This window comes from Chelonia mydas, chromosome 8, assembly GCF_015237465.2.
Source record: "Chelonia mydas isolate rCheMyd1 chromosome 8, rCheMyd1.pri.v2, whole genome shotgun sequence".
Taxonomy (NCBI): domain Eukaryota; kingdom Metazoa; phylum Chordata; order Testudines; family Cheloniidae; genus Chelonia; species Chelonia mydas.
The window spans coordinates 37731474-37749976 of record NC_057854.1 but is presented as its reverse complement, the minus strand read 5'-3'; the positions used below and the strand labels follow the sequence as shown (position 1 = coordinate 37749976).

General features: G+C 49.4%; 1 protein-coding gene across 3 annotated transcripts in view; it reads left to right on the top strand.

Moving 5' to 3' along the window:
* Window positions 1-18503, top strand: part of DIAPH1 (diaphanous related formin 1) — a 157461-nt gene that overhangs the window by 123464 nt on the left and 15494 nt on the right. For all 3 annotated transcript variants that reach the window (XM_043521331.1, XM_043521330.1, XM_027822676.3), the window contains 5 exons: window positions 4797-5036; window positions 5198-5327; window positions 6776-6900; window positions 9095-9259; window positions 9444-9579. In XM_043521331.1, coding sequence (XP_043377266.1) covers window positions 4797-5036; window positions 5198-5327; window positions 6776-6900; window positions 9095-9259; window positions 9444-9579 — 796 coding nt within the window. The remainder of the gene's footprint in view (window positions 1-4796; window positions 5037-5197; window positions 5328-6775; window positions 6901-9094; window positions 9260-9443; window positions 9580-18503) is intronic.

Genomic DNA, 18503 nt, shown 5'->3' with positions numbered 1-18503 from the left:
GTTTCTGTGTCACTGGCCTTCAAGAGGGAGTGGGGCCAGAGCACCTGGGAATTGTCAGCTGCTTCCCAGTTAGGCTTAAACGAGGGCAACTGGGACCTGGAGGTAGGAGGGAGACTCAGAGCTGCTTGAGAGAACTAAGAAAAGGGAAAATGAGAGCTATCTGTGAGTGAGGAGACTGGAGGAGGAGGGAGAACTAGTCAGAAAGGGGGCTGGAGGCTGTGTGCTGGCTAGCTGAAGCCAGAGGGCCAGAAAGCTAGGGACAAGGAATCATAGAATATCAGGGTTGGAAGGGACCTCAGGAGGTCATCTCAAAGCAGGACCAATCCCCAGTTTTTGCCCCAGATCCCTAAATGGCTTTCTCAAGGATTGAATTCACAATCCTGGGTTTAGCAGGCCAATGCTCAAACCACTGAGCTATCCCTCCCCCCGCAAGGTGAGAGATGCTGGAGCTGCACTGGAGAGCCTCAGTATAGAGAGAGATGCTGGGCTCTACTTGATGTACTATCTAAACTATGGCTGTGGAGCTTGCATTATGGTTTATGTGCAATGGCCTTTCTTTTGTAATAAATTAACCTTGCAAGGGTTGTTTGTACTCAGAAGCAGTGAAGGGGAAACTTAGGCAGCTGTACCTGGTGTGGCGTGGCTTGTCGAAGAGGGCACTCCAAGTGGGATCACTTCATGATGCTGCTACTCAGCAGTGTTTTTCTGGTGATAATTTCCCTTTCCCCAGCTTCTCACTTCAACTATGGTTAGTGTTATCTGTGTGGTGTTGTTTTTTTTTAAATTCCAGTTACAAGCCAGCCTTCACAAAACAAAATACATTTATTCTTAGGGCACTGTCCCATCGGCCAAATCCTAGCATTACAGAGAACATAAAAAACAGTAAAAAGGGTTCCAGAGTAACAGCCATGTTAGTCTGTATTCGCAAAAAGAAAAGGAGTACTTGTGGCACCTTAGAGACTAACCAATTTATTTGAGCATAAGCTTTCCTGAGCTACAGCTCACTTCATCGGATGCATACTGTGGAAAGTCACCCAGAATTCACCTACTACAGGACAGGCCTAACAAAGAAAATAACAGAACACCACTAGCTGTCACCTTCAGCCCCCAACTAAAACCCCTCCAACGCATTATCAAGGATCTACAACCTATCCTGAAGGACGACCCAACACTCTCACAAATCTTGGGAGACAGGCCAGTCCTTGCCTACAGACAGCCCCCCAACCTGAAGCGAATACTCCCAGCAACCACCTATCACACAACAGAACCACTAACCCAGGAACCTATCCTTGCAACAAAGCCCGTTGCCAACTGTGCCCACATATCTATTGAGGGGACACCATCACAGGGCCTGATAACATCAGCCACACTATCAGAGGCTCGTTCACCTGCACATCTACCAATGTGATATATGCCATCATGTGCCAGCAATGCCCCTCTGCCATGTACATTGGTCAAACTGGACAGTCTCTACGTAAAAGAATAAATGGACACAAATCAGATGTCAAGAATTATAACATTCATAAACCAGTCGGAGAACACTTCAATCTCTCTGGTCACTCGATTTCTGATCTCAAAGTGACTATCCTTCAACAAAAAAACTTGGAAAACAGACTCCAGCGAGAGACTGATGAATTGGAATTAATTTGCAAATTGGATACAATTAACTTAGGCTTGAATAGAGACTGGGAATGGTTGATTCATTATAAAAAGTAACCTATTTCCCCTTGTTTATCCCCCCCCCCCCCCCCCCCCCCCCCCCCGTTCCTCAGACGTTCTTGTTAAACCCTGGATTTGTGCTGGAAATGGCCCACCTTGATTATCATACACATTGTAAGGAGAGTGATCACTTTAGATAAGCTATTACCAGCAGGAGACTGGGGTGGGGGCAGAGAAAACCTTTTGTAGTGATAAACACCCATTTTTTCATGGTCTGTGTGTATTAAAAACATCTTCTGTATTTTCCACAGTATGCATCCGATGAAGTGAGCTGTAGCTCACGAAAGCTTATGCTCAAATAAATTAGTTAGTCTCTAAGGTGCCACAAGTACTCCTTTTCTTTTTAGTAAAAAGGGTTAGTTCTCCTGGTTGCAAGTTCATGTCAGGCTTCAGATCAAGAACTAGAACAAGCTTGGGACAGTCCAGCTGTTTCTTTCTAGCATTTGGGCCTTTGATCTCTGATCTCCTGTATCTCCAGTCAATGTGCTCTCCTAAGGACAAAGCTTCAAAAGCCTGGGTTTTTGTATAAGCACTATTGTTGAATTTGCTTTAAGCACCCTCAGGGATTCCCCAGGAAACCCACTTAACACTTAATGTTGCAAAAGTCCAAGCCTGTCTGGCATGTTTCAGTATTGTCACTGAACACTTACACTTCCCAGGTCTCTCATCTATTACACCTGACATTTTGTTTTCCGTCCGTCACCCTGCCCTGCTTGGATCAGCCTGCAGCTTCCTCTTGCTCTGCAACTTTCCCCACAAAGGGAAGTTAATTGGATCACAGTACATGCTCCTTCATGGAGCCAACCAGCAGCAGGTAGGAAAGCAAGAAACAAGGGTCCAGGGAGTGGAGGAGACACAATTGTAGGCTGGAGAACAGTGCAGCAGCTGAGACCTGAGAAGCTGGGGAGAAAAGCTGCTGAAGCCAGCTACCAAAACCTTCCCTTTCCTGGCACATAGGGAGAAGAGGAGGTTCTGAGCTGGGTTGCCTTGGCTAGCATCACAGGAGCCAACGCCCAAAGAGTAGAGTCAGAGTGCCCAGAGAACAGTAACAAAACTCATCCTGGAAAATAGTCATTACATTTTACATCAGTAAAAATTTTCAATTTAGTCATAGCTGGGTGGTTTTTGTGGGGGCTGGGAGGATGAGAACAAAGGATATGGATATTTCATGACAGTAGAATAATTATTGTTGTCTTGGAATTTAGGGGTTTACCTTGCAGCATCTGGTCCCATTGTGCTGCCTGTGAAGGTCTCACTCTTCAATATCCCGCCAGCATCAGCAACTGCAGTCTAGTGTTCAGTCTTGGCACTACCTTCATTCCAGTAGTTCAGTAAGTAGACTGCGGGGATCATCACAGTGTCTACCAGTTACCAGCATCAGCCAGTTTCTTCAGCCACATCTTATTCCCAGGGTGAAACCTGGTCATGAAATGCCAATGGAAAGCCCAGACCAATAATAATTTATTTCCTTCCTTCCGGTCTAGTTCACTGACTGGACCACAGCCAAACCCAAGGGGTAGGATATCTAATTTCTTAGACACGTGGTTCTAGTCCTTCCCCACCCCCGTTTTCTATTGTAGAAAGCAAGACAAGAATTGGATTACAGAATCCTAATAATCTTGGTTGGGGCCCATTAGCTGTGGTATCTGGGCATTCTTGTGCTTATGAAAGAACTACCTGTGCTCTTAACCAGAGTTTCCAGAAGGAAATTCTGAGCCAGTCGCTTCACCTAGTGGCACGGATGTTGGAACCTTAGACAATCTTAGACGCTTTGAGTCATTTATTCAAATAGAAGCATTTCTGTGTGTTCTTATAGTAAGGATGTGGCAACTCGGGTATGGCCTGTTCTTGTCATTTTGGAGCGTTTATTGTTCTTGATGAAATCTGGGTTATCTTTTTCTATAGTTAAGGTACATTTAGTTCCTAGAATGAGTTGTTCCACATGGATGGTAATTGTCATTGCTCATCCTTTGGTGAAACTATTTCCAAAGGGTCTTTTGCCTGTATACCCACCAATCTGTAAATCACCTAGTGTTTGGGATTTGAACTTGACCCTCCCTAGACTCATGGATGATCTGCTTGAGTCAATTCCTGACCAAGATAATGTAAGTTTCATCCCAGGCCATTTCCTTTCTGAACTTTTTTCCAAGCCCACAAGCTGGCCATGAAGCTACTATTGAGCTAGAACTAAACAGTTTAATAAATTGCCTGGTTGTCATAACAAAGGAAGAAGACCAAGCAACAAGCAATCTTCAATCAGTAACAGTGTACATTCAGCTATGTTATCTTAGATGGGGGTTCAAGTGTCAAGGAGCTATGGCTGCTTCAGTGGCCTGCTTCTTTGAGACTAAGACTACCATGAAGATCCTGTGTCATGGCTACGTTCGGGTGTAGTCTCTTGAGATTGGATCTGGATTTGATGTTCACCTTGGGAGGCCAGCGCTTCTGTCTCTGTTTAAATATATGCTTCTGAGTAACCCTGCCGCAGGTTCATTGCTATTACATCCCAAATCAGATGTTAGACTCTGATTTGGGAAAGCATCCCTATTCAGGAAAGCACTAAAGCACAGCCTTCATGTGCTTGAAGCCAACAGGACTTCAGAGCCTATTTTCATGCTTTCTGGAATTGTGGCCTTAGAGTGGGAATCTGCAATGACAATTGTATGCAAGGGAAGGGCAGTTTACCTACCAGTAATTGAAGTTCTCCATGTGTATTTACTCTGCAGAGCTATGCTTCCTTGCCCATTTTCCCCTCATCTTTGTGGTCTAGAATTAGATTTTGCATACATGGAGTGGAACTGAGTATGGTTAGGCATGTGGGCATTACAGCCTCAATTGAAAAAATCTAATGTACCTTATGTTTGACTGAGTGTCAGTGTGTGTATCTCCTATGGTTAGTTGCTCTTAAATGATTCTGGGACTCGCAAGGTATAGCACACAACTCCTAGAGAGTGGATCTGCAAAGAGCTACCGTCACTGGTAAGTAGGCTTCCTTTCCTGTCCCCTTCCCTTCTCAGAGCATCTTGTTTTCCGTTCCTCCTGTGTGTGACACTGTTCCTGTCCCCTTCCCTTCTCAGATTAGCTCGGTTTCCTGCCTGCGGCCCCGCCTCAATGCCATCCTCTTCAAGCTGCAATTTAATGAGCAGGTGGAGAATATCAAGCCTGAGATTGTCTCAGTAACAGCAGCCTGTGAGGAAGTACGCAAAAGTAAGAGCTTTTCCAGCCTGCTGGAGATAATCCTACTGGTGGGCAACTTCATGAATGCAGGCTCTAGGAATGCTGGTGCCTTTGGCTTCAACATTAGCTTCCTCTGCAAGGTGAGTATTTTTTCCATGGGCAGGTCAGGGAATTGCTTCCTCTGTGTTTTTCACACAGGGAAACCTTCAGGCATCTGTGCTTGGGGCAGCAAACCACTCTTGGCTAGTTTCGAGTAGTCTGTGTGCTGTCCCATTCTCACAGCCAGTTTTCTCATTACCAGCTCCGAGACACAAAATCCACTGATCAGAAGTTAACATTGCTGCACTTCCTGACTGAGCTGTGTGAGCAGCAGTACCCTGACGTAATGAAGTTCTCTGATGAGCTCATCCACGTGGAGAAAGCCAGTCGAGGTATTTGTTATTGTAGTGTGGGTGGAGAGTGTTACAGAAGGTGGTGTCAGAATAGGTGAAAGGTGGTGCAGGGTTACATGTGGGGTGTTGATATTTTTTTGGGAGAGTGGAGGTTTGTCTCTGTGTATGGGTAGGAATGGGAGAGTGGATCTTGAGCATACGTAACAAAGTCAATTTTTGTTTCTGTGTAAATGGACGTTAGGCCAAAAGGTTGCTGTTGAAGCTAGTTCCCAGTGGTATGTGGTTTTGTGAGTATGGTAAAAGGAAGGCCTCTCTGGACTTAGCAGTAGGGCTGCGCTGTGCTGTGTAGGGTTGTGAGGGACGCTCCCTGTACTCCCAGGTGTCCATCCTTCCATTTGTTATATCTATTGTTTGTCCTGTGTGGAAGGCTAGCTGTGTTGAGTCAGTGTCCAAGGAGGAAGGAAAGAGGAGAGCAGCAGGATGCAGACTGCAGATGTATCCTTCCTTCAGAGAGCAGGAATGGAAGCTGTCAGCAGAGTGCCTGGGGTCCTGGCCCCCCTTTCAATTCTGCATTCACTAACCTGTCTCATGTTTCTCTTCCATTAGTACTGATCACATTCCTTTTTAGCCCTCAAGCTCTCTTCTGACAACACACACAATAGAAATTCTAATATAAACAAACACCCTGTTTCTCAAGTGCACTGTGCTTCGTGCTGAAGGGGGCAATGGTGGTTTTACGCTATCTTTGTAGATCACCAATCCTCGTTTAGCCTGAGGGCTGCTACAAGTGCCACCAAGCGATATGTGACCCAAAGAAACTGTTGTGGCAGCCAGAAATCACTGAACCATAGAGGATCTCCTAGGCCGGGGGTTGCAAAGGGAGATGGTGTAGAACCTCTAGGCTGGGGGAAGTCACAGGCAGCCTCTGTATGGCCCCTTACAAGAATGGCACAAAGGCAGCATAGTGGGGCCAGGAATCTGGCCCATCATCCCTTGCTTATGCCCATTTGGAAAGGGGAAGAGGAATGAGTGGAATGCTAGAGACATCGTCCGTCTGCTGGGTGTAGAAAACAAGTCCGCTTTGCCCTCCACCTGAGCTGATACCATCCATGAGTATATAGGGCCCTGTCTATGGTATGAACTGCTGCCAAGGACCCCAGGGAGCTTTGGTCTTGTCTGCACTGGCACAACGCCATTGTGCTGGTGGAACTAGCCTTGCATTGAACTGGGTTAAGCTACACCAGTGTAAATGGTTAGAGCCCTGATACAAAATTTGTATCCACATCCGATCCACAAACATGGCCCCATGGATGTGGATATCCATGGATATAAAGCAGGTATCCGCAGATTTGCAGGGTTCTATAAATAGTGCCTTTTCTCTGCATGGGTGCAGTTACAGTTGTGTTTAAAATCCCATTGTGGACAAGGCCTTGATTTTGATGTGTATGTTGGGAATATCATACTCCATCTTTGTCTATCTCTTTCAGTCTCTGCTGAGAATTTACAGAAGAATTTGGATCAGATGAAGAAACAGATTTCAGACCTGCAGCATGATGTTGAGAAATTCCCCACTGCCACAGATGAGAAGGATAAATTTGTGGAAAAAATGACCATATCCTTTACCCCTAAGAAAGAGGGGCCTGTACATGGGCACATGCTAGGGCAGAAGAGATCTCCAGTGCACTGCAAGGTTGTGGGGAGCTAGCACATGGGTATGTCCTGTGGAAGAAGACATCTCTGACATGGTGTTGGGGAAAGGCATGTTCGTGCATGACTGAAGGGATCCCTGGTTCATTGTTCAGATGCGCTATGCCATCAGCAGGGGAATCTCCACTTACTTCCAGGTCCTTGGATGCTGTGTGCAAGGGGATCCCCAGTGCCTTGTGGGCTCGTGTGTCTGTTACTCATCTGGGTGCCAAAAATGCTTGGTACTTTGCGAGTTTACTGGAAGTTGGTCTGCAGCTATATGCCACAGACAGCAGGATTCTCTGTGCACCATATGGTGACGGCTGGAACACAGGGTGTACCTCTACTGAGGGCAATATTTGGTATGCTACATTGTCTTGGGGAGTTGCTACCACAGGCAAGGGAATTCCGTGTTCTGTGAGATGAGAGTTGGTACTTGGCATCTACCATGAGTGAGAGTATTCCCATGCTACTGTCGGGGGACAAAACTGGGATGTAGATACGCTATATTTGCATGTGTTTTGGGGACAAAAGCACTCAGATGCAGGCACATTGCAGGGTGATGGTCAGGCTGACAGGTAGTCTGCTCTGGCTGAGGGGATTCTGGTGAGTTGCATGGATTTGGGATGCAGGTGTGTTGACTCCCACTGTACTGTGGTGGTGTGACACTCTGTACCTCGGGGGAACACCCAGCACCCCCATGTTGATCCTTGTAAAATGATTTTGTGATATTCAATGCAAAGTTTGTCATGTCGGGTATCTTCGGAAGGCTCATATTGCACTGAGCATTGTTGTTATAGTGATGTTGTAGTAGTTGTTACAGTAATGTTATAGGTTATAATTTCATGTATATAGTTATGAGGCTGAAAATATATCCTCATGGCTTAAAGCAAGCCCAGGCAAAAACTGTCCAAGAGCAGAGAGGCAGTTCGCACATTATCAGGGCATGTGTGGGGCAAACAGGAACAAAGGACACTGGCCTAGGCAGCAACAAAAGGATCTGTTGGACTCTTGAGTGAGTCACCCCCCTTCCTTTCGTCAGTTTGGGACTGCAATGAAGTAATGCTTACATGACTCTGAAGGGTCATGAGGGCAAAGCCAAGAGGGAAGAAAGAACATGGTAAAAGGGAGAGACGTTTGCAGCGTGCCATGCTCTTCCTCAGACACCACACCAAGCGACTGAAGCGCTGATCAAAGGGGAGAGCCTGGCTGAAGGGCAACCAGTCAGCCAGAGAAGCATCTACGTTTGTAAGGGCATTAAAAGTGTTAAGATCAGCTTAGAATGCATTTTGCTTTTGTTTCATTTGACTAAATCTGGCTTGTTATGCTTTGACTTATAATCACTTAAAATCTATCTTTCATAGTTAATAAATCTGTTTGTTTATTCTACCTGAAGCAGTGCGTTTGGTTTGAAGTGTGTCAGAATCTCCCCTTGGGATAACGAGCCTGGTGCATATCAATTTCTTTGTTAAATTGACGAACTCATATAAGCTTGCAGCGTCCAGTGGGCATAACTGGACGCTGCAAGACAGAGGTTCCTAGGGTTGTGTCTGGGACCGGAGATATTGGCTAGTGTCATTCGGTTGCAGAATTGAAGGAGCATCTTACATGCCAGAGGCTGTGCGTGAACAGCTCAGGAGTGAGGGTTCTCACATCAGAACAGGGTAAGCCTGGCTCCCAGAGTCAGGGATTGGAGTGACCTAGCAGATCACCGGTCCAGATAACACCAGAGGGGAACGTCACAGGTAGTAGGGGCCATACAGAAGGAGCAGCACTGGTGCACTGTAAGGTCTCCCTTTGTAAGGGAATCCCTGGTAGGGGTGTGCTGTGGGAAGTCCAGTGCATGCCATGCATATTCACACCTACCCCTTCCTCCTCCCCCTTTAACATAAGACACTGAACCCTTGACCTCTTGAGCAGAGAATACTGGGGTGCACCCAATTGAGTATGCTGGGGATCACTGCAGTTGGAGAGGAAGCTCTCTATGCTGTCAGAGGAATCTTGCAAGCTAGAGAAGAGCCAACTGGTTAACCAGATAATTCTGGTGCATGCACACACTATCCCTCACCCCTGTGTTTCCACAGAGCAGCCGATTTTAATCCTTGACTCTCAAATTTCACATCTTTGTGAAGGATGCTCAGGAGCAGTATGAAAAGCTGCGAATGATGCACTCAAATATGGAGAACCTTTTTAAGGAGATGGGCCAGTACTTCCTGTTTGATCCCAAGAAAATATCCATTGAGGAGTTCTTCATGGATCTGCACAACTTCAGGAACATGTTTCTGGTGAGCCAAGGGACCCATTTCTCATCCTACCACTTAGCTCAGACCATTCCATCCTGTGCACCCAGCCCTGGTGTGATCTTTTCTCATCCTTTCCTACTGGGAAAGTAACTCTGTCTGTACAGTTACCCCCCCCTTAGACCTTTGCATCATCAGTTGCCCAAATAGCTGTTTTTCTCATTTGCAGCAATCTGCCAAGGAGAATCAGAAGCGGCGTGAGACAGAGGAGAAGATGCGCCGAGCAAAACTGGCCAAGGAGAAAGCTGAGAAGGAAAGACTGGAGAAGCAGCAGAAGAGAGAGCAGCTGATAGACATGAATGCAGGTACTAGAGGCAGTATGGTGATAAGTGAGGGGCAGCAGAGGTTCTGGTCTGAATGTGAAGCTGTAGCTATATTGTGGGTTGTAAGGTGCAAGGGAAAAGGGAAATGGCTTTGGGCCCCTGGTTGGGGTCTCAGTGATGGAGACAGCTCAGCACATGGAGAGGTCCTCTGACTAAGCATAGTGAATGTTTCTGTGTGAACGCCTTGGCTTCCAGCAGCAGCACAGAGCATTAGACTTCGGTTTGGGTTTATTCTGATTTATACATCCCCATAGCATTGCAGAGTTCTTCACAGACCAAAAAGAGTGAGCTGAGGAGCTTACCACCTATGTAAAATGTGGCAAATTACGTGGCACAGGGAGAGGCACTGAACAAAAGGGGAGGGAATTCCTGTGTTCCTATCTCGTGCTGTCTCTCCCCTCGGTCTCTTGGGACAGCTGGTAGATAAAGGAAGAAGAGCTCTGCTCTCTCTCATCTCCTCCCCTTCATTTCCAGATTGGCGTCCACTGTACTTTACACAGCAGCAGTAAGATTCTCCCCCTTCCCCTAGACATCTATTCTCTAAATTGAAAACTAAGATCCCCAGCCTGTCCTCCTAGCTGTGGACCTCCAGACCGCTGATCTATTGGTAGCTATTTGCTGGGCCTTCTTCAGAACTGTTACATGCCCATTTAATAAAGTACCCCAGACTGGACGCAGAACGGCACGTGGAATGATTCTGCTGATCACTTTGTAAAACAGCAATAACTTCCAAGGCCATTGCGCCACCCCTGCTTCGAGCTGCAAAGCAGCAGGAAGGGCTCTGTGGGCCATAGCTTTGAGAGCCACTTCCTGGGAGTGCCATTTAATTTCTTCTTTGAGTGCTTGCTTATGTCCATTCCATTCTAGGTGTGCTCATGCCCACATGTGTGGCTGTTGGAGATTTTTGCCTTAGCAGTACCCGTAGGGCCAACTGTAGCGCCCTCTAGTGTGCCGCGCCCATGCCACGGTATATTAGGCACTGCCGGCCTACGCCCTCTCAGTTCCTTCTTACCGCCCATGGTGGTCAGTCGGAGCGCCTCTCTCTTGCTTATCAAGAGCTAGTGGTGTTTTTCCATTGGACTTCGGGCCTTTGTTTAATTGTAGTTAGTGTTAAGTAGTTAAATAGCATAGTTAGCTGTTAGCTAGGGTCCCAGCTGGGACTTCCAGGGTTTAAATCCTGTTTGGTCTGTGGTAGGCCTGTGCCCGTGAGTGACCCCCACAACAGCTGTCTTAGATGCTTGGGGGAATCACATAAAGGAGTGTTGCTGAATCGGTAAGAACTTTCCGTCTCACACCCAGAAGGAGAGGGACATTCACCTCAGAGCTCTCCTGACGGAGTCCACTCTCCGTCCGGCTTTCAAGCCCTGTGTGCAGGCCATACCGAGTACTTCGGCCTCTCTGCACAGTGCGCCGCCGGCACCCGGGTCCTCTCAGCACCGTTCGCTGTCGCCGGTGCCGAAGAAGAAGGCGAAGAAGCACTCACCAACACCGAGCAAGAAGGCCCAAGGGTCATCCAGTAGAGGCACTGGGCCTATCCGCCAGCCTTCTCCAGAGCAGTGTGAGCATGCCTCCGTGGCTGGAGCTCTTAGTCCTATTAAAGGACTCTGGTGAGTGGTATGGGACCCACCACCCTACCTGCACTGTCGTCATCCCAGACCCAGGAGCAGAGAGAGCACAGGTCTCCACTTGCTCCTGTGATGTCTCCAGTGTCACAGGTCCAGACTAAGGCTCCCCGAGAGAGCAAGCCAGCTGTTAAGACCCCTCCGGGGGCGGGGGAGCACTGCAGATCGCCAGATAAGCAATCCCGTGGCAGGTTGCAACCACGCCGTCGGTCACCCAAACCCTCCTCCGGATGTTATTCCCCAGTACAGGGTTGATGTTCCCCATGTTATGACCGATGTCGTTCGCCCTATCACTGATCCGCATCTATATGTCAGTCCCAGTCACCAGTGCCGTGGGACTGCTCCCACTCGTGTTACCGGTCTCCGCAACGCGGTTCTCCCCGATGGTGATCTCCCCGGCTCCAGGACTGCTCTCCCCAGTATAGCTACCGGTTGCTTACGCCTGGTCAGCGCTAACCGGTAGCCATGACTAGCAAGCAAACCCAGGCGTTGACAGCTCCTCCCTGGTCGCCAGAGAGTGGTTCCCCTGGCACGGAGGTCCAGTTCAGTCCATCACCACAGTCTTTGCAACGGGATTGGACACCAGAAACTGCCCTGCCATCCCCGGCACCACAGTGGCCATATTGGGGAGCATGGGGCGTTCCGGTGATGACAATGCCCCCTTCTCAGCACGCATCAGTGGCCATGTCAGAGCGGAGATCGACGGCACCAGGCCCAGTACCAGAAGCTCTCTGAGGTTGGGGTAGAGGACTCAGTGCCCACCCCCAAACCTCCCTCTCCAGCAGCGGCCAAGCCCCCAGCAACACCACCGGTGGCCAGGGCTGCCTCTCTTCCCTGGACGAGGCAGTTGCGGAACCTTCCAGGGCCAGCCCCCCGGATGACTTTAAAGAGCACCAAGGTCTTCTCAGGCGGGTGGCTGAGAACTTGGGGCTGGAAGTGCAGGAGATGACTGAGCAGGAGGACACCCTGTTCAATGTCCTCTCGGCCTCCATGCCCGCCCCGGTCACCTTGCCCTTACACGATGGAGTCCTTGCCGGATCACTGTGGCAGACCCCATCCCACCCACCTCAAAATAGGCCAAGAAAAAATCTTTTATGCCAGCAAAGGATTTTGAGTACCTTTATACTCACCCACTCCTGGACTCGCTGGTTGTGTTTGCGGCCAATGAAAAGGACAAGCAGGTCCCCACCGCCTCCACTCCCAAGAATAAAGAAGCCAAAAAACTTGATTTATTTGGCAGAAAAATTTATTCAACTGCTAGCCTACAATTCTGGGCGACGATACCCTGGTGGAGGAGGGACTACAGCAGCCAGATGCTCCCTGCAAATGGCATGGGACGTGGCGGACTCAGCAGCAACAGTGGTCGCATCGGCGGTGGTTGTGCGACGCAGCTCCTGGCTCCATATGGTGGACCTCTCCCACGAGATGCAGGCCTCGATTTAGGACCTCCCCTTTAACGGAGTTGGGCTCTTCTCCGATCAAACGGATGCCAGGCTTCACAGGTTGAAGGACACTAAGGCTACCCTTCGCTCGTTGGGCATGCATACCCCGCAGTTGGCCAGAAAGGCATTCTGGTCTCTGCCACCACTGAGGCCTTGGCAAGCTCAGCAGGGATTTACAAGGAGAAGGGACACTGGGTTTAACCGCCGTGGTCCTTCCTCCTCTCTATCGCCGGCCCAACCCGGACCCGCTAAGCACCTGGGGGGCCAAAAGCGATCATTTTGAGGGTGCACTCGAGAGCGACGCCCCAGTCAGCCGGCTGAATCTTGCCCGTTCTTTCCTCAGTCGCCTTTCTCCCTACCACTCGGCCTGATTGCAGATTACCTCGGACTGCTGGGTCCTGGACATAGTAGCTCGGGACTACACCCTGCAGTTTGTGGATACCCCTGCTTCCCATCCCCCTGCTTCCCCATCCCTCTTCAGGGACCCCTTTCATGAGCAACTCCTGGTTCAGGAGGTTGAAAAGCTCCTGCAGTTGGGGCCTGTGGAGGTGGTTTCTCGGGATATGAAAGGAAGAGGATTCTACTCCCGTTACTTCCTAATCCCCAAGGCCAACGGGGCCTCAGACCCATCATGGACCCACGGGGCCTCAACAAGTCTCTCAAGAAGTTGAAGTCCCGCATGGTCTCTCTGGCCTCCATTATCCCCTCCCTGAATCGGGGGACTGGTACGCCGCTCTTGACTTAAAGGATGCTTACATCCATGTCTCCATATTCCCAGGACACAGATGGTTCCTGTATTTTATAGTGGTGGGGCACCACTTTCGGTTCACGGCGCTATCCTTTGGCTGGTCCTTAGCCCCCAGGGTGTTCACAAAATGCATGGCCAGTAGCGGCTTGTCTCAAACATCAGGGGGTCCAGATCTTCCCAGACCCCCAGTTGGACCTGTTTGCGTCCAGGCAGAACAGGAAGTGCCACGTGTTCTGCTCCCTATACAGCGGGGATGAGGGTTCCCTGTCAGACACCTTCCTGATCCCATGGTCAGGAGTGTTAATGTACACCTTTCCACCTGTACCGCTTATCCACAGAGTCCTGCCAAAGGTGAAGCAAGACAGAGCGTGGGTCATTCTCAATGCGCCAGTGAGGCCTCGTCAACACTGGCTCATCAAGGGCAGGTCTCCGGGACAGGTGTGAAGAAGCCTTGATCTGGTACACTCCACCTGCAATGATCTGAGCCTGTTAATAAACACAGAAAGGTGCATGTTGAGGCCAGTCCAGTGCATAGAGTTTATCGGAGCGGTTCTCGATTCCATGCGAGCCAGTACCTTCCTTCTGGAAGCACGCTTTCAGGCCAGTGTGGATCTCATTGCCCACGTGAGGAGACATCCGATCACCATGGCCCACGCTTGCCTGCGGCTGATGGGCCACATGACAGCGTGCATGTATGTGGTCAAGCGCGCCCGGCTTCATCTGTGACCCCTGCAAACGTGACTGACAACGGTCTACGTTCCCAGCAGGCACCCCCTAGACTGAGTGGTCACAGTGCCGGACCGCATCCTCTTGTCCTTGAACTGGTGGCTACATCCCAAGGCAGTGCTGTAGGGAGTTTCCTTTGTGCCCCTGTCACCGTCTCTCACCCATGTCTCGGAGGTGTCAGATCTGGGTTGGGGAGCCTACCTGGGTGAGCTCTGCACCCAAGGTCGCTGGATGCAGCACGACTTAGCTCTTCATATCAACATCAGGGAGCTCAAGGCGGTGCGCCTGACCTGCCAGGCTTTTTTGCCCACCTGACAGGCAAGGTGTTGCAGGTCCTCAGGGGCAATACAGCCGCGATGTATTACATCAACAGGCAGGGCGGCGCCAGGTCCTTGGTCCTGTGTCAAGAGGCACTCAGCCTCAGAGAACTTTGTGTGCAGAATGCCATTCACCTGGTGGCCGCTCACTTACCTGGAACCAGGAATATCCTGGCAGATCGCCTTAGCAGGACCTTCTTCTCTCGCCACAAGTGGTCCTTCCATCCAGAGGTGATAGACCTGATCTTCCGACGGTAGGGGACTCCCCAGTTGGACGTGTTTGCATCCAGGCAGAACAGGGAGTGCCAAGTGTTCTGCTCCCTATACAGCGGGGACGAGGGTTCCCTGTCAGATACCTTCCTGATCCCATGGTCAGAATCCCATGGTCGGGAGTGTTAATGTCCACCTTTCCACCTGTACCGCTTATCCACAGAGTCCTTCTAAAGGTGAAACAAGACAGAGTGTGGGTCATTCTCATTGCCTCAGTGAGGCCTCACCAACACTGGTTCAGCATACTGCTGAGTCTTTTGGTGGCGAGCCCACTGCAGTTACCTCTCTGTCCGGATCTGCTGTCCCAGAACCATAGCCATCTGCTGCACCCGAACCTGTCAGCTGCCTTTGTTACCGGTGAAAAGAGAGTCCCCACCTTTGTATTAATATGCTAAAATTGAATCCTCAAGTCCGTTTCATTGGTGCTTCATCCAGTTTCTTATCCCACTGTGTAATACAGTAGGTATTTCACCAGCTATCTCCTTGACCCTCTGCTAGATGATCTCTTACATGAGGATATTAATGAGATGTCTAATTACAGGGTTGTTGGCATATGTTGCTAGGCCATACACAGCCCTGGAAAGACCAGCCCCTGAGATGCAGTTGAGTGACACTCTATGCAGTGGCCATATGCTGTTTACAGTGACCTTCTCATTCTTAACCCATTTGTCACCCCATCTACAAACCTTTACTCCATACAAGGGTGGCCAGTCTGTGAACCAAGAGGCTCATGCAGGTTTTCTGTTAAGTGCTCTAGCCCAACAAGTAACTGCCCTCTCTAGGAGCTGTCCCACAGCAGGGGCTTCCTCATTAACAGGCATAGTCTGCTCTATTCTACTAGACACATTCCTTTGTTACAGCATATGGACTCAGTTACTGCTCTTTTCCATTGATTTCCTGCCTCTCACATGATTTCCTGAAACTTATCCCCTCCTTCTGCCTGTGGGAATTTGCGTGCAGTAAAATGCCCCACAGGCTCACTTGCATTCCTTCCCAGCCCCAGTTTCTTGGGCTCTTCAAGCAAACAAGTCCTGTCGCAGAGCTTATGATCACTGTGAACTCTCACTGCTGCTCTACTGAAGACATGAATTCGTGGACCATGAGATCTCAGGGTGGCTTTCCCCAGACAAATTTTCCAGCCCTCTAAGCGCATGTTCAGTGTCTTCTAGGGTTAATTGTGCCGCAGCTCTCATCAGAGAGGGATCCCCACCCCACCTCAGCATCTTCCCAGCTCAGTCTTTTGTTTACTTTTTGCCAACTGTTTCATCTGTAACACTGTCATGCTCTCTCCTCCTCCTTTCTCTCCCTCTCACCCTCCAAAGAAGCTGGGATGTTTGAGCCCCTGCATTCAAGGCGGGACAGTGATGGGCAGCAGGCTGCTCTTTGTTTTTCTGGGTTGCTGCTAGGTTTCTTTCCTGGCTGTTTTCTCATGAAGTCCCCTGGGCTCCCCAGAGAAGCTGTGTGCCAGTGTTTCCCTCTAGGTTTATGGAGTGTTCCTGTTGGTTAGTCCCTTAGCTCTTGTCTGATGCCTTTGCTCTGGAGTTGGGCCGTGGTCTGTGCACTGTCCCGGGGGAAGCCCAGGAATGTAGCATTGCAGCAGCTGAATGCTTGAACTCTAGTATAAAGTTTGATCTCATCTGAGAGCTGCAGGAGAGAAAATTGTTAAAATAAGCAAATGTACGAGTTAATGGGTTCCATCTCCTCCCCTGGCACGTTTCAGTTTGCAGAAGGGGGAGGCCTGGCCAGAGGCCTGTACTAAGCAATCCCTGCTCAACAAGAGCATGTTCCTTTCACATCTGTCTTCAATCATGTCCCCTTTGGATTCCCCTGGCTCTTGTAGTTGCCAGAGGTTTCTAGGGCTGCTGCTGGTGTCACCCCACACCTTCGTCCCCTTCGCCCCCAGCAGTGGAGGAGGTGGTGGGAAGTGAATAAGACATTTTTGAGGGCTCAAATTGCTGCTTTCTTCCCTCCTGGTGACTGGATGGGAGAGATCCCTGTGCAGCTCTTTCTCTCAAGGTCCAAGTGGCTCAGCAAAACTCACAAGAAGGGCTATAGTCATAACACAAGAGCCTCTGATTTCAGGAGGAGAGGAGCATGTTAATAGAAGGTTATGCTGTCAATATTTTGCTGTAAAAGATTCCATAAACATCTGTGGCATTTGCCATCATCTCAAGGCACAGAGGGCCCCAGTGATTAGTGCACCCCCTGAGGGGTCTGGAGTCCCCAGACAGTTAGTGCTGTGTATGTCCCAGGAGCTTCTCCCCCTCCCACCCCCAAATTGTTAGTGCTGTCTGTGTGCATCTCTGTAAACCCCTCCTCACCAGTTAGTACAATGCCTATCCCAGGAATTCTTTCCACCTCCCCTCAACTGATAGTGCTGTGCCTTTTCCAGTACTCTGGCCTCCTGACACATATTTAATTGTATATTGCACATCTCACTACTGCCTTCACCCTCTGCAGGAATAGATCCGTTCCCAGCTTCTGGATCAGAGGATGTCAACTTAAACAAATGAGTTGTATAGAATTACCATGTCTACTAAACCCTGGTTGGTGTTAGCTTTTAAGAGGCAGCAAATTCCAAAGCCATTGGCCCATTGCTAAGAGTACCCTGCAGCCCACCCCACAGAAGTGGCCCTGGGGCCAGAGAGCACTGTTTTATGCCAGCTGAAGCTTCCACCTGTTACATGCGTCCATCCTGGAGGTAACAAAAGCCTGGATGTGGCAGGGCTGTATCAGTGAGGAAAGGGTGCAATTTGTGGGCCAGCTGAATATGGTAAAGGGCACTTAGGTTTCCATGGACAACTGGAAGCCTAGGAGCAGCAATGGAAGGAAGACTGTGAAACACTGAGCTAGAGGAGGGACGGTCAGTTCCTCAGGATGCTTTCCCTACCTTCCAGTTTTCTTGTTGTCTAGTCTGGGGTGAACTTAAACCAGGCAGCTCTTATCCAGGACCCTATCTGAGCTCATCTAGGCTCAACGAATAGTAGTGCTGGGTGTAGTCAGCGTACTTACTGGACTGCCATGCAGTCTCCCCTTCATGTGGGCATTGAAAGCAATGAAGTCTCTGTGTGATACCCAAGCCTAGAGGCAGGCTGATAAGGAACTGGGAAACCAGAAGAATCTAGATGCAATTGGCAATGACTTCCTACTGCCATCACTATCTCCTCCCCAGAAAATGCTGTTCAAGGCAGCAAAATTTAGCAAGATTCATGTCAGGGGATGGCTTCTTGTGTGAGAGCAGTGTGCTCAGCAGCTAGCCCTAATGAAGTGATCCGTTGAGAAAGAGCCTCAGCCATCCCTGGGGCTGAGTCACAGTGATAAGTGCCATGCTCATGCTAGTGACAGCCCCAGTGACTAGTGCTGAGTGTTCTTGTATCACTATGCTCCCAACCCTCCTGCTGCTTGGACACCTCACGCTAGTGTTAGAGGTCTGGTAGCCACACAAGCCCCAGGGGTCGCACCCCAGTATAGCAGTGCCTCTCCTTTCATTTGCAGCTTAGTTTGGAGTTGGCCGTTTTTCTGGAAACGTACTGTTACCAACTACTTTGGTGTTGAGAATGTAGGTCAGGCACAGTGGGTTGTTTCTACCAGCAGGTGGTGCTGTGGGCAGTATGTCTGGAGCACACGGAAGCACTGACAGATGTTCCAATGTGATTTTATAGATTTAGGTTTCATCCAGAGCTGTTGTCATGGAAACAGATTTTCAGAGTGCTCATGCATTCATGGTTAACTCCTTCAGTGCCACACTGACTGCAAGAGAGGGCAGAGAGAGAATGCAAGG